Source organism: Lynx rufus, unplaced genomic scaffold, assembly GCF_022079265.1.
Source record: "Lynx rufus isolate CCGP_SWC_20201006 ecotype Redwood Valley unplaced genomic scaffold, mLynRuf1.p SCAF_11, whole genome shotgun sequence".
Lineage (NCBI taxonomy): Eukaryota > Metazoa > Chordata > Mammalia > Carnivora > Felidae > Lynx > Lynx rufus.
In genome coordinates this window covers 60,823,651-60,837,339 of record NW_025814825.1, presented here as the reverse complement: position 1 = coordinate 60,837,339, position 13,689 = coordinate 60,823,651, and the positions used below count along the sequence as shown (strand labels likewise).

General features: G+C 54.4%; 1 protein-coding gene across 1 annotated transcript in view; it reads left to right on the top strand.

Annotated features, from left to right (window-relative positions):
• The window catches only part of CPXM2 (carboxypeptidase X, M14 family member 2), a 138,910-nt gene extending 126,055 nt beyond the window's left edge, over positions 1-12,855 (top strand). The window contains exons 12-14 of the mRNA XM_047072753.1: positions 3,278-3,417; positions 5,284-5,383; positions 12,587-12,855. Of these exons, the coding sequence (XP_046928709.1) occupies positions 3,278-3,417; positions 5,284-5,383; positions 12,587-12,855 (509 nt within the window). The remainder of the gene's footprint in view (positions 1-3,277; positions 3,418-5,283; positions 5,384-12,586) is intronic.
• Positions 12,856-13,689: the final 834 nt, after the last annotated feature.

The following is a 13,689-nucleotide window of genomic DNA, read 5'->3' as shown; positions in this document are numbered from 1 at the left end:
CCACCTTTACGCGAAGTATCTTGTTTATTTTTCATGGCTGCGGTGTCTAAATCCGGCCCGGACCCGGCCGGATTTGTCGTGCCAGGTCAAGAGTCACGTTTCGAAAAGCTGGCCGCCACACAACCACGAAGGCAGCATTTGCTTTTTCCCTATCAGTTATATTTTCCTTTATTTCAGGGACTTGTGTGCAGAGCCACGTGGCGGCTCGCGCCTTCGTCCCGCTTCCTCCCGGCGGTGTGGGGAAGTGTGCCGATTCATCTCGCTGTAGATTAATGAAATGTGACTTCTAATTTCCTTCCCTCCCCCTCCACCTCCACTCCAGCTTTTTGTTCGGATCTTGTTCACTCATTAGCGGTGACTGACAGGCATTAGTTGACGGAGATGGGGCGGTGGAGAACAGGCTTCGGGGAAGCTCGGAACACACATCGCTTGTCGTGTGTGTGTGTTTCCAGTCCAGAGCGATGTCAGAGCCCCTTTGTTCCTGGGCTGCCATCTTGCCTCCCCTGCCCCACGGTGAGGGACGGGCGGAGTTGGCGACAGGCACACGGGCCTTACGGGACGCACGGCTCCGTGCTCCACGTAGAAGCCGTGACACTAGGGTTCTAGGCGAAGAGAGGAACGTCTCGCCCACCCGGCAGGGACACGGGGTTTGTGGGGACTGTGTGGGTCATGCCCCAGCTCCTTGCCCACATGTTCTGCTTTCGAAGCCATTCCTCAAGGAGTATTCTCAGCTCACGGGCCAGAAGTCAGCAGCAGAGGTGGCCGGGTTCAAGCTTTTGCACCCTTCTCCTGGCCGTTCAGCATCTCACCGACTCTGCTGTCACCTAGAGTGCTTCGAAGGCACATTGCAAGGTGGCAGACCCGCTCCAGAGTTTCGTACGTGGCACTGATTCATTTCCGTACCAACAAGGCCTCAAAGATAGGGGGTAATGAAAATGTTACGTGCACAGCGGCATTCGGCCATCTCAGCGTGTCCTCCCCGTGCTAACCAGGGAACATGGCATTCGGCGGGCCTGCTGTGCCCTCTTGTAACTCCACACTTCGGGTTCGAGTGAATGAGTCGATGTGGCGTGTTGACCAACCCTCTCCAACCAGACCAGGCCCCCGTGAAGGATGTTCCATTAATGTGGCATGGGCCCACTCCTTCCATACCTCAGCTCTCTGCCCCTGTCCTCGTTTTATCGCAAATGTGGTCAGAGGCTAATCTGGTGACACGTGACCGGTTCACGTCTGGACCCCGCCAGAGAGAGTAGCTGTATGCTGAGTGCCGTTTTGGCTGTGACTTGAGCAATCGATTAGGCAGCAGATTGATAACATACCCAGGGCCCCGACTTTTAATCCGGTCTTCCTACTGAGCGTGACGGCGGGAGGAGGCGGGAGGGAGGGAAGACGCGTGGCGAGCACCAAGGCTGGTTGACAAGCGGGACCTGCTCCTTTGCTCAGTCACTGTAGGGAAACCCAGTGCACCCGGCCTCTGATCTCTTAGTCCAGGCCCTCAGAATCCACGAGGGGAGCTCGTGCAGGGGCCTCCTGCTGGGCGTGTGCCGCCTGGGGTCACACGGGTCATAGCTGCGCCCTGTCCTTCCTGATCACCCTGTTCCCCCAAGACGAAAATGTTGGAAAGAGCTTAATGCCCCCTAACATTCATTTGTTCACTTTGCAAATATTGGGTGCCGTAGTGGGTTGAATGGCGACCCCTCCTCCCCCACCCCGAAAGTAATATATCCCTGCTTCCTAGCCTCTGGAACCTGTGACTATGACCTCTTTGAAGACTGGGTCTTTGCCGGCGTAATTAAGTTAGAGGTCTCAAGGTGGGGTCATCTTGGGTTACCTGGATGGGCCCTAAATCATTGACAAATGTCCTCATAAGGGACAGAAGAGAAGACATAGCAGAGAAGGCCATGTGAAGACAGAGGCAGAGATTGGGGTGACGTGGCCACAAGCCGGGGGCCACCAGAAGCTAGAGGAGGCAAGAGAGTTTCCTCCCTTAGAGACTCGGGAGGGAGCACAGCCCTGCCAACCCTCTCCTTGATTTTGGACTTCCAGCCTCTAGAAGTATGGGAGGATACATTTGTGCTGTGTTAAGCCCCCCAGTTTGTGGTCATTTGTCACAGCAGCCCCAGGACCCCAGTGCAGAGACTGACTCCGTGCCGGGCTGGGCGCTTCCCGTCCCGTTGCAATGGCGTCAGGATGCGCAAAGTGCATCTGCCGTCGGGCTCAGTGGGTAGGGGTGTTTGTCCTCCAGCCCCCTCTGGCCAAGCTCTGGAGGTCTAATGACTGCATCTTAACTTCATCGCGTCTTTAGAGATGCTTGTTTCAAATACAGTCACGTTCTCAGAGCAAGGTCTTGGTTCAAAGCCTGACCCTGGCTCTTTTCCAAGACCTGGTCCTGCATACATTTCGTAGCTGTTCTCTCCCTCATTTTTCTTGTCTGTAGAATTGTGCTGTGCTGCCTCCCTCTCTGCCGGGCTTGTGGTCAGCGGATACAGAGTGCTGACCACAGGTCCTGGCCTTACGGGTGGCACTCAGCAAAGGGTTGTAGGGATAGCTGTTGGTGTGGATTACGGAGGAAAACGGCCAGCTCGGGGCAGCCTAACTGTAGACAGAAACTTAAACGCTTAGAACCCATACTGTTAACTCATGTCACTTTATTCTACAATTATATATATTCTAAAACTATATATTATTCTAAAACCGACTGGGGGGCTCTGTTAAGTGTCCCAACTCTTGATTTCGGCTCAGGTCATGATCTCACAGTCGTGAGATTAAGCCCCGCATTGGGCTCTGTGCTGAGTGTGGAGCCTGCTTGGGATTCTCTCTCTTCTCTCTCTCTCTCTCTCTCTCCCTCCCTCCCTCTCCCTCCCTCTCTCTCTCTCTCCCTCTCCCTCCTCTCTCTCCCTCTCTCTCCCCATCAGCATGAGTGTATGCATGCCCGTGTGTGAGCGCTCTCTCTCTGTCTCAAAATAAAAACACTTAAAAAAAAAATAAAAATCGTATCTTAAGCTATTTCTGAGTTTAATAAACAGCATCTGAGTCCTCCTCTTGTCAGAGATGTTCCTGTATATGCCTGTCTTCCCCATAAACCATCCCGGCCGTGTCCTCCCCTCTACCCCCATCCCCTCCCCTCGTGTTTGCTGTCATCTGTGGTCTGTAGTAGGTGCTTGATACGTCCCTGTTCAAATGAAGTCTTCTGAGCCCCATTCTTGAACATTCTTGCCATCTCCCTCCTGCCACTCTGAGCACCGTTCAGTGACCGTGGTGTCGGTTGGCTCGGCAGGTCTCAATGACTTCAGCTACCTTCACACAAACTGCTTCGAGCTGTCCATCTACGTGGGCTGTGACAAGTATCCGCACGAGAGCGAGCTGCCCGAGGAGTGGGAGAACAATCGGGAATCCTTAATCGTGTTCATGGAGCAGGTACGGACGGCCTGAGACGCGCTGTGCTGGGGGCCGGCTCAGGACGGGGGTCGGTTAGGGGGCTGAAAGCCCGAGACCGAGTTCACGCTTCGGACGATGGCTGGGCCGTCCACAAACAGCACTGGCGGGAACCATCGTCTGTCTGCACTTGATTCGGCCCCACGAGGTGAGCTGTGAAGGCCATGTTGATTGCCCGCACTGGGTCATAGCGAGTGCGACCGGATGCTGCCCTGTAGGGAGGGGTGATACGTGTCCGAGCCAGCGTGCCCGGACCCCTCGTGTTCGTCTGGTGGGGCCGCATAAAAGCATAGACGCACAGGGAGCTTAAGCAACAGAAATTACAGTTCTAGAGTAGGCAAGTCCAAGATCAGCAGGTTGGTTTCATTCCGAGGACTCTCCTTGGCTGGCAGGTGGCCGTCTTCTCCCAGGGTCCTCACGTGGTCTTTCCTCTGTGCACACACACTCCTGGGGTCTCTGTGTCCACGTTTCCTCTTCTTATAAGGGAAGGTCAGAGCCACCCCAGTGACCTCACCTTAGTGTCATCACATCTTCAAAGACGCTGTCTCCAAATACAGTCACATTCTAAGTTCCTGCGAGTAAGGACTTCACCAGCAATTTGGGGGGACGCAGTTGTGCCCCTCGCACGTGCTGCAGGTGACGGGGTGCTCCCCGGGAGCAGGTGTCACAGGCACCTGCCAGGGTTCTGCTTGTGGCTGGCGAGGAAGCCCCGCCGTGCACGCTGGGAACCTCACACGCCTTCCCTTCCTCCTGCTCTCAGGGACACGCCCCTCTTGCAGCTCTGAGTAAACCAGTTCTCGTTTGGTGCTACAACTAATCCACTAACATCCACGCCCCACTGAGGAACAGACTAACCGGAAACCAGAGGAATAAACAAAAACGAACACTGGGCCTCAGTTATGTGACTGTACCGTGATCCCCATCCATTTGGAAGGACGGTCCTGAGGCTTGCAGGATTGCACACGGAGGCCGCCCTTCCTGTGGGTTGTTGTAGGTGAGGGGGAAGAAACTTTCAGGCAGGGCTAGCGTCCCAGTCTGCCCCACCAGGGTCCCCAGAGACTCTGTGCAGCCCCCAGTGCCTGGCACAGGGGGTGTGAGCCTGTTCTGTCTTGCAAAGCTGTGAACGCTCTCTGTGCCCTGGCATTTTGTGAGGGAAGGCTCTTTCTCATTTCATCCGTGAAAGGAGAGAAGGTTCTGGTTATTCTGAAGTAATCCTGTGTAGCCAAGGTGCCTGCTGTGGATAAAATGCACAGGCACAATAATACGTATAAAGAGTGTCATTGGAAACGATGGTATGCCGGCTTGGGTTGTCACATCATTCTACGGATGGGGAAACTGAGGTACAAGTTTCAGAGTGACACATGTCATGTGACACAGCTAATCCGCAGAAGGGCCCTGTGGACATATGACATTATAGGAATGTCATGTAGGAATGTCAATGTCATTATAGGAATGCCTTTGACTCTCTTCTTTCCTCTCTGACTCTTCCGTCGTTGGGTCTGCGTATTAAGTCATTATCGATTAGGGAAGCCCAAATAAACGTGCCTCTAAAAAATTAAATTCCATTTTTACCGGGTGTGGTTTTTATGAACCATCTAAGCTCCTAAAATTTTTTAAGCCTCTGGGATAATTGAACTTCAGGGGAAGACTTCCCAGTACATGGACCCAAAAGGAATACAGAAATTTGCACACCAAATCCAGGCACAGCCAGGGAGCTTTCGAGCTAGATACGGCTTTGAGAGGCTTCCTGGGGGCACTGGGCTGGCATTCGGCTTACAGCCGTCTTCACTGTGCGTGTTGGGTTGAGCGAGTCGTGAGCTCACCGTTTCCTGTCGTGTTTCTGAGCAGGTCCATCGTGGCATCAAAGGCATGGTGAGGGACGCCCACGGAAAAGGAATTCCCAATGCCATCATCTCCGTGGAAGGTGTTAACCACGACATCCGAACAGGTAACCGCGAGTGTAGATGAGCTGTCTCTCGGTAGGAAATATCTGTTTCCTTGAAGCATTTTTCTTGGGTCAACACCACATGTTGCATGCCAGAAACTTCGTACGGAGAGCTGAACGATTGTCTCCTGCCTCAAACTTAACCGTGGAGACCCTGGCAAGGCGCTCCGCCTGTGCTTTCTGGTGTCTCCCTCATTCGTGTGAAAACCAGATGCTCGGGGGGGGGGGGGGCGGTTTAAAGGACCCACTGGCGGGTGGGGCCTGGGTTCAGGCGTCTGACTCCCAGCCCCAGGCATGTCCCTGCTCACTCAGGGCTTTCGTGCTGCTGTGAAACCCACGAAGTCTCTCCCTTGTGCCCAGGGCCGTCGTCACCTGGGGTGGCGCTCAGTGTGTTCGGCGGGATATGAGAAAACACTGACCTTGACTTTGACGGGTAGTGTGGGCAGCATGATGTCGTGGCAGGTGCACCGGAAACAGAATTGGCGAGAAGCCTAAATCCGCTTGTGTGCAGGGGCTCTGGTGGAGACGGTGCGTCTGCACACAGAGGTTTTCGTCCTCCGGGGACACTCTGGGGAGCGCTGCGTGCGTCATAGTGTAGGCGGATGCGCTTTGCTTTGGTGTCAGCTGTAGTGAGCGAGGCATTGGGACCGGGCCCTGTGTTTGTTTCCTGCGGGGGGCGGGGGGGGAGGGAGACAACTGACCACAAACTTAAAGAATTAGAAATTTATTCCCTCACTGCTATGGCGGCCGAGGGTGTCAGCGGGGCCGTCCTCCCTCTGGAGCCCCTGGGGAGGATCCTTCCTTGGCTCTTGCGGCTTCTGGTGGCTGTACGTGCCCCTGAGCTTCCTTGGCCCCATCACTCCAGTCTCTGCCTCCATCTTCCATGGCCTCCCCCTGTGTCTCCTCTCTCTCGGATAAGGACACCTGTCATTGGATTTAGGGCCTACCTAGGCCATCCAGGATGGTCTCATCTTGAGATCCTTAGTTATATCTGCAAAGATCCTTTTCCCAAACAAGGTCACATTCGCAGGGCCTGGATTAGGGTCTAGGTAGTAGGATGTGGACCCTTCTGGGGGCCATCATTCAACCTACTACAGGTCCTACCTGGGCACGGAGAACAGAGTCAGCAGTAGGAGAAGAGAAATCGTGATTGCCATGAGAAAGACCTGTTCAGCCCTCGGACACACTTGAACAACTGGGAGAGACAGGATATAAGGCCAGCTCAGCAGGTGTTTGGTGTGGCCTGACCTGTACCTCTCGGCTCAGGGGCTTATGCTGTGCTGGGTCGGCCAGCGGTCTGGGTTTGCCTGGGACTGGGGGTGGTTCCCAGGATGTATGACTTCAGATTTAAAATGGGGGACAGTCCCAGGGAAACCGGGTCAAGTTCATTTTCCTCCCGTGTCCCCCATGTGTTATCACCTGTAAAGCCGATGAGAGTTGGGATGATACACAAGGTGCCCATACGGAACAGATGCTCCGCCTTGGTTCTGCCCTACAACCCCCGCTCTGTCAGCACATAGATACAGAATCTATGCCCGCTCACCTCCTCCTTAGCTGCCAGCCGGTCCAACCCGTGGCACCTGCCAGGCTCACCGTGGTACCCCGGGCAGGCTTCTCCTATGTCTGCCCTCGTAGCCCCACAGCCAGGGCAAGCTTGTTATCAGCTAACTGGGTCATATCACCCTTTTATTGAACCCCACAGGGGCACCCCAAAGTCCTCAGGGCACGCGCGTGGCCATACAGGATTAGGCTGCTGGTTACCTCCCAAACCTCTCCTGGGGTGACCGGCTATCTTGGTTTGCCCAGGACTGTCCCCATTTAAAAGTGAAAATCGTTGAGTCTCCGTTTCGGTCAAACAGGAACAGTCACTGCCCTGTGCTTGCTGTCCGCGGTAGTCCCCGCCGGCTCCCTCCTCGAGGACTCAGGCCACACCTTGGGGTCCTCGCTCCAGCCCCTCCTACTGCCCGAACCTCCCTCCCTCGAGAACCCCTCGGTTCCTTCCTCGTCCCCTTCGGGTCGCTGCGCAGATGTCACCGCGTCAACGAGGCCCACCATGGTGGCCACGTTTTCTAACCCCGTCCGCCTGCCCCTACCACCTGCTCCTTCCTCTGAACCTCCAGCTTTCTCCTCCCGTAGCGTCTCCACCGCCGGCCTCTGACACCCTGCAGGCCAAGCCCGTACCTCTGGCGCCTGTTTTGTTCCTGCTTCTCCCCCGCTTCCTCCAGACCAGGCGTCCTTGACTCTTTCGTGCCTCGGTGAAGTGCAGGCTGCACTCAGTAGGTGCTCAATAAATATTTGTTGAATGAATGGATGAAGGGATGAGTTTGAATGAATGAATCGACACGGCATGGTGTTTCCGGGAGTGCGCAGAGAATGGCAGAGCTGGGATTTGAGCCAGGGGCTTGAGACTGTGAATGCAGTGCCCCTGCCCCTGTGCTGCCCCTCCTGAGCGGACAGCCTTTTCTCCACAAACCCTTCACATGCATTAACAGACCCGGTCCTTCCAACAAACGATCCCATTTGACCTGTGAGGAACCGAAGCCTCTGGGGCCTTAGGACGGAGTAGGTTGGGATTCAGGCTGCACACACGTGCTGTTTAGTGATGGGCCGTCTGCTGACGTGCCTGCTACAGAAAGCCAGTTATTGTATCAATTTTTTTTGATGTTTATTTATTTTTGAAGGAGAGAGAGAGACAGCGTGAGGGGGGACGAGCAGAGAGAGAGAGGGAGACACAGAATCCGAAGCAGGCTCCGGGCTCCGAGCCGTCAGCCCAGAGCCCGACGCGGGGCTCGAACCCGTAAACCACGAGATCATGACCTGAGCCGAAGTCGGAGGCTTAACCGACAGAGCCACCCAGGCGCCCCAAGCCAATTATCGTTTCAGTGGGTGAAATGGAGCTGAAATGTCACGCGGTGTGATGCCATGACTCGCCTTCCTGTTTTCTGAAACTCCCTCCTGCTCATGCTTGAGGACCTTACAGCCCCTGCCCGGGAGGCTTCACATTGTGCGGCGTGGCATTTGGTACATCGAGGCCCCTCCCGGGCAGCCGCTGGTTCCTTCGTTCATTCACTTACTCATTCATGCATTCAGCGCGCAGATTCCAGACTTGCGATGGGCCGGGTGTTACGCAAGGTGCTGGAGATCGTTAGGAACAGAAGGGACTGTATTTTAAACGTTGCCAACAAGCTCCTGTGGAAGAATGATTCATAAAAGAGCCTAGAACATTCTTGGGACAATTTGTGCTTTGTACACAATGTGAGAAAACATGAGGGTTTTAAATGGAATTGGAGAGAAAGAGTCCCAGGGACCCCACAAGCCCGAAGAGAGTGCTATGCCTACTGAGCTCTGAACCTCAAGCCCCTGTGATCACAGAGGCGGTTTCGATGAGCCGAGGGAAGCCGCCTGCCCGTCTCCCTTTATTTCCCCCCCGAAAATAATTTCCCAGTGTATTCTCATGATAGATAAACTCCATACTTCACACATGGCTCTTTACTATATTGGTTTCAGCCTCTTTCGGTGCTCGACTTAAGCCCTGCATTTGCCTTGATTTCTCTCTGAGCTTCTGTGACCTGACCAGTTTTGTTTCCGGAGGGATTTTGCAGAAGCTAAACAGGGGAATTGAATTCCACGGAGAGAGAAGCGAGTACGAATGCTTTCTAGACGCACCTAATAAGTATGTTGGCCAAACACCTGGCTCAGAAACCCCCATGAGCGTCCTCTGTCTGGTGGGCACGGACCTGACCTGCTAACGAGTGGACATTTGTTAGCGCCTGGGTTGTTCCTTCTGTCCACCGTACTGAGCGATGCCAGCTGCGGAAGTGCCCCCCCCCCCATAATTCTGCAGAACATTCACCCTTGAACACAGACCTGCTCACCCAGTGATAGGGGTAGTGACCTAACACGCTGATCCCTGAGTTTCACAAGGTAGATGGTTCTAGACTTTACCAGGGGTCGGGGCTGGAAGCACATAACAAGAGCCCTGGGGGTAAGCGTGGGGAAAGCCGACGCAAGAACTTCCGGGGGAGAGGGTGCATTGCCAGGCAGATGAGAGAATCAGGCCTCTTCCATGTTTCTGAAACGGAAACTTATAGATTATAGAGCTGGCCCACCTCATTCTGATTCCGTGAATCGAAACAAATTCCCGATGGTTTCATTTTTTTTGGGGGGGGGGGAGTTTTTAATGTTTATTTTTGAGAGAGAGGGAGAGTCAGAGTGCGAGCGGGGGGGTAGGAGCAGAGAGAGAGGAGACACAGAATCTGAAGCAGACTCCAGGCCCTGAGCTGTCAGCCCAGAGCCTGATGTGGGGCTCAAGCCCACGACTCGTGAGATCATGGCCTGAGCCACAGTTGGACGCTTAACCCACTGAGCCACCCAGGCACCCCTGCCGTGGTTTCGTTTTTAACGTATCCTGTGGAGCACCTCCTGTATGCTGGCCTAGAGATACTGTGGTAAACGAGACAGATATGCCCCTCACCTCAAACAGTATACATTCTAGTGGGGGGAGACATACAAGTAGTTGCCAAGGAAAATTTAAAAGGTGATTGCAGACTATGATGATAGCCCAGAAAGAATTTGGAGGATATATAGAAACTGGTGGGAAAGCCAAAGAAGGTTCCCTCCCTGAAGGGATGAGCACAAGCTGGTCTTTGGAAGAACAGGGAACAGTATTTCGGTTGGAAGAAACAGAAATTACAGAGGTTTAGAATCAAGAGTTAAAGACCAAACTCATGGGGTTTGTTTGTGGCTGGAGGGGGTGGGGGGCAAGGGGGAGTGGCCTGCAAGGACCCAGTGGGGATTTTCTTAGAAGACTCATCACCTAGAGGCATGGAGCAGAATTCATTGCTTTTGAATTACAAAAAGTTGGCTTTATCATTAAGAAACAAACTTTAGGCATTTAAAAACGTCTCAGGGATAAAAGAGCACAGGAGTTGGGGGAATAGCATATGCAAAGGCCCTGAGGTTCAAGGTGTGTGGCCCATTCCGGGAACCAGTGGGAGGTGTTCTGAGTGCCTGGGATGCAGCAATGTGGGCTGCCCATGTGACCGTGCTCAAAAGACAGGTTCAAGGACAGGGCAGCGTGACTTGAGAAGAAGGAGGTCCCCACCATGTGGAGGAGGGAGCCTTCTGCTTTGGAGGAAGAAGAATCCCTTCTTACAAACCTCCTTATACACTTAGCAGTGCCCATCAGCATTTATTAATTATGGGTTGTTTTTTTTCCCCTTCTCTGCTCAGTGAGCACCTCCCTTGGTGAGGACCCTGCCCCCTTCCCTGGGGTGTTTCAAAATGACCCAAAGTATTCTCGAGATGGTGCACTCTGAGAGGTCTCACCTCCAGAGGCCTCTAGCCGCTCAGACAGCCTTTCCGGGTGGCCGGCTCTTGGCCTTAACACATCCGTCTGCTGTTCGCAGGGGAAAAAGCATCCACAGGAGTTAGGACTTAGTAAGTTCAAGTTCACGTGTTAATAAGACATTGGGTTCCATGTGTGTGTTTCTCTTTACCACATTCAATCCCACAGGCATTCACAGAGGGCACACCGTACGAAACACACTAGAAGTGTTGAGGAGTGAGACACAGGCTCTCAAGGAGCCGACAGCTTAGCACAGGGCCTAGCCGCACACTCGAGGACGCGCGGTCTGGTAGGACAGGTGAGATGCGTGAAGGGGGTGGCACGTTCAGGTTTGCCCGGGGGCCGCGGGACCCCAGAGGGAGGTCTCAAAGGGTGAGTGGCATTGTGACGCTCAGGGAACCCCTGACGGGCTCTTGCCTCCTGAAAAGCATGAGATGGCCTTTTATTTGGTTGAAAAGCTTGCATTGTCACCCAAGGAAGACGTAGGGTGGGCGCAGCGCTGAGAAAGCCGGGGAGCCAGCCACGTGCGTTGTGTGCACCCCGACCTCTCACCCTGAGTCCTGTTTACCAGTTAGCAGGCCAAACTGCCTGCCTAGTTCGTTTTTTACGGCATTTGGTGTTCTCGTGAGCACTTAATTGCATCCGTGTGTCTCAGATGAATAAAGATTATCCTCTACACCTGATGCTTCAAAGTGTCATGTGTTTGTGGGAGATGCATATTCACACACGCACACAGAGTTTTCTCCCGTCCCTTGGAAGACTTCAGGGCTTGTGTAGACACGTGAGCCTTGCCCAGGGCCTCCTTAGCCCCTTTCCTCGTCCTCTCCTGGCCCCAAAGCTTTAGAGCAGCTGGGACACTCAGATTGCCATAAGAGAGAGAGCCTAACCTGCTGATTACTGGCTGTGCGACCTTATGCAGGACTTTATGCCTCCCTGGGCATCAGATTACTCAGGTAGAAAAGGGAGTAATCATACAACGTGTGTTGAAGGCTTGCTTGGAGACTTCAGTGGATCAGTGCCTGCCTTGACCTTCCGGGTACCACGTCCTCTGCGGGGTCACTGGTTACCCATACCCTGAAGTCTCTTTAACGTCGGGGGTCTGCGTGTCCTCGGCAGGTTGCAGGCTCCTGGGGAGGAGAGCCTTGGCCTGGAACCCATCTATGCAACAGAGATCTAGCCTAGAGCTAGGACACGGGTCCCGTGACGTGCTTATGGGGTGACTGACCAGCAGTGTCCCTGGGGAGACCGGAGCTCAGGCTTGCAGCATTGGTACGTCACTGCCCCTGAAGCTTCAGGCTTCTCTTGGCCCCCGGGCCAAGGATGAGGGCCATGGAATGGGGTGCAGATACCACGCCTCCTCCCAGATCGTTTGGCCCTGGCCCCCTGTGGTCCTTTATTTCTCTTTTCAAAAGTGAAGAGTCCCACCCCTTGAAAGAATTCCTATTCTGTATTTATAGCCGTGCTAAGGGAGGCCAGGAAGCCAGGCACTGATGGCTTTTCAAGATGGCATTTTGTGGCGAGGGCACACCATTTGGAAGCCCAGCTTGGTAATGAATGGCGTATATTGTCACAGAGGAAGGAGTGTGAGTGATCATTTCTCCATCTCCACTCACGAGTATTAACACCACGGGGAGCCTTCACCTCGAACCCCTGCCTGGTAAAACCATTAAGGTGGCTTCCAAAGAGGAAAACATCTCAGCTCCCAAAATGCACTAAGAATTTGCATCGGCGGGGGCTCGGATTCCACACCGCCTGCGTCTGAGTCTCTCTCCGGCCGGGAGGCTGGTCCCGGAGTAACAGGGCTGGTGGTGTAGCTGTGTTAGAAGAGAACCTCTGAATTCCCTGCTTTCTTTTCACAGCCAGCGATGGGGACTACTGGCGCCTCCTGAACCCCGGGGAGTACGTGGTCACGGCCAAGGCGGAAGGGTTCACCTCGTCCACCAAGAACTGCATGGTCGGCTACGACATGGGGGCCACACGGTGTGACTTCACTCTCAGCAAAACCAACCTGGCCAGGATCAGGGAGATCATGGAAAAGTTTGGGAAGCAGCCCGTCAGCCTGCCAGCCAGGCGGCTGAAGCTGCGTGGGCGGAAGAGACGGCAGCGCGGGGGCCGTGCCAACACTTGAGGCCTGTCCCGGACCCTTGCAAATTAAGCCACCCCCAGTCGTAGCTCCATAGAGGACTCCCTGCTGTTTTTCTCTGTAATTCACGAAGGCCTGGGAGAATGCGTGCATTGCAAGCCTGGCCCCGAGGGGAGGGCTGAAAGCTTAGGGTATTTTTTTTTTCTTTGTTCCATTTTTCCAAATAACTTGGACAGATCAGCACAGAAAGGCTGGTAGGAGTGAGATTTCAGCAGCTCAGCCTGGGAATCGGAGACAGAGAGGGGGCCTTGCCCGCTCGGGGTCTCCTGGCCGCACAGGAAGGGAAGCCAAGGCTTCCCCTGGTGGCATGCCAGCAAGAGCCCCTCGCGCATTTGCATTTTGCTGGGCTCCAATCGCAGCGTCCTGGGGCCCTGCTGTCCCAGAAGTTACCATTTGAGACGCTTCTGGGCCCTCTGAGAGAATCCACCCTCTCTGGCCCCGGGGCATTCCAAGCTGCTGCAGATTGATTCTGCCCTCTGTGGACGATGGAGACATTACCAAGTGAGCAGCGGTGAGCCTCTAGAATCCATTCGGTCTCCCTTTCAACAAAGGACAGTGTTTCTAAAAGGAGAGAAAGGCTGAGCTAGTCCACCAGTGATTGGTCGGCAGCCACCAGTGGGGCTCATTTGCAGGGTCCACAGAGAACCCCCGGGCCCCTCGCTGGTCCAGCAGCCCTGGGGGCGGAGCGGGAGGGAGCCCGGCATCTAGCCCGGTCCCCTCTTTGATCTGCGGGGACTTGAGAAGGGCCAGGAGGCAGATCACCGGCAGCCCTCTCACTGCCTCAGATGTGCCCCCTTTCAGGGAAATGGGCGCACGTAA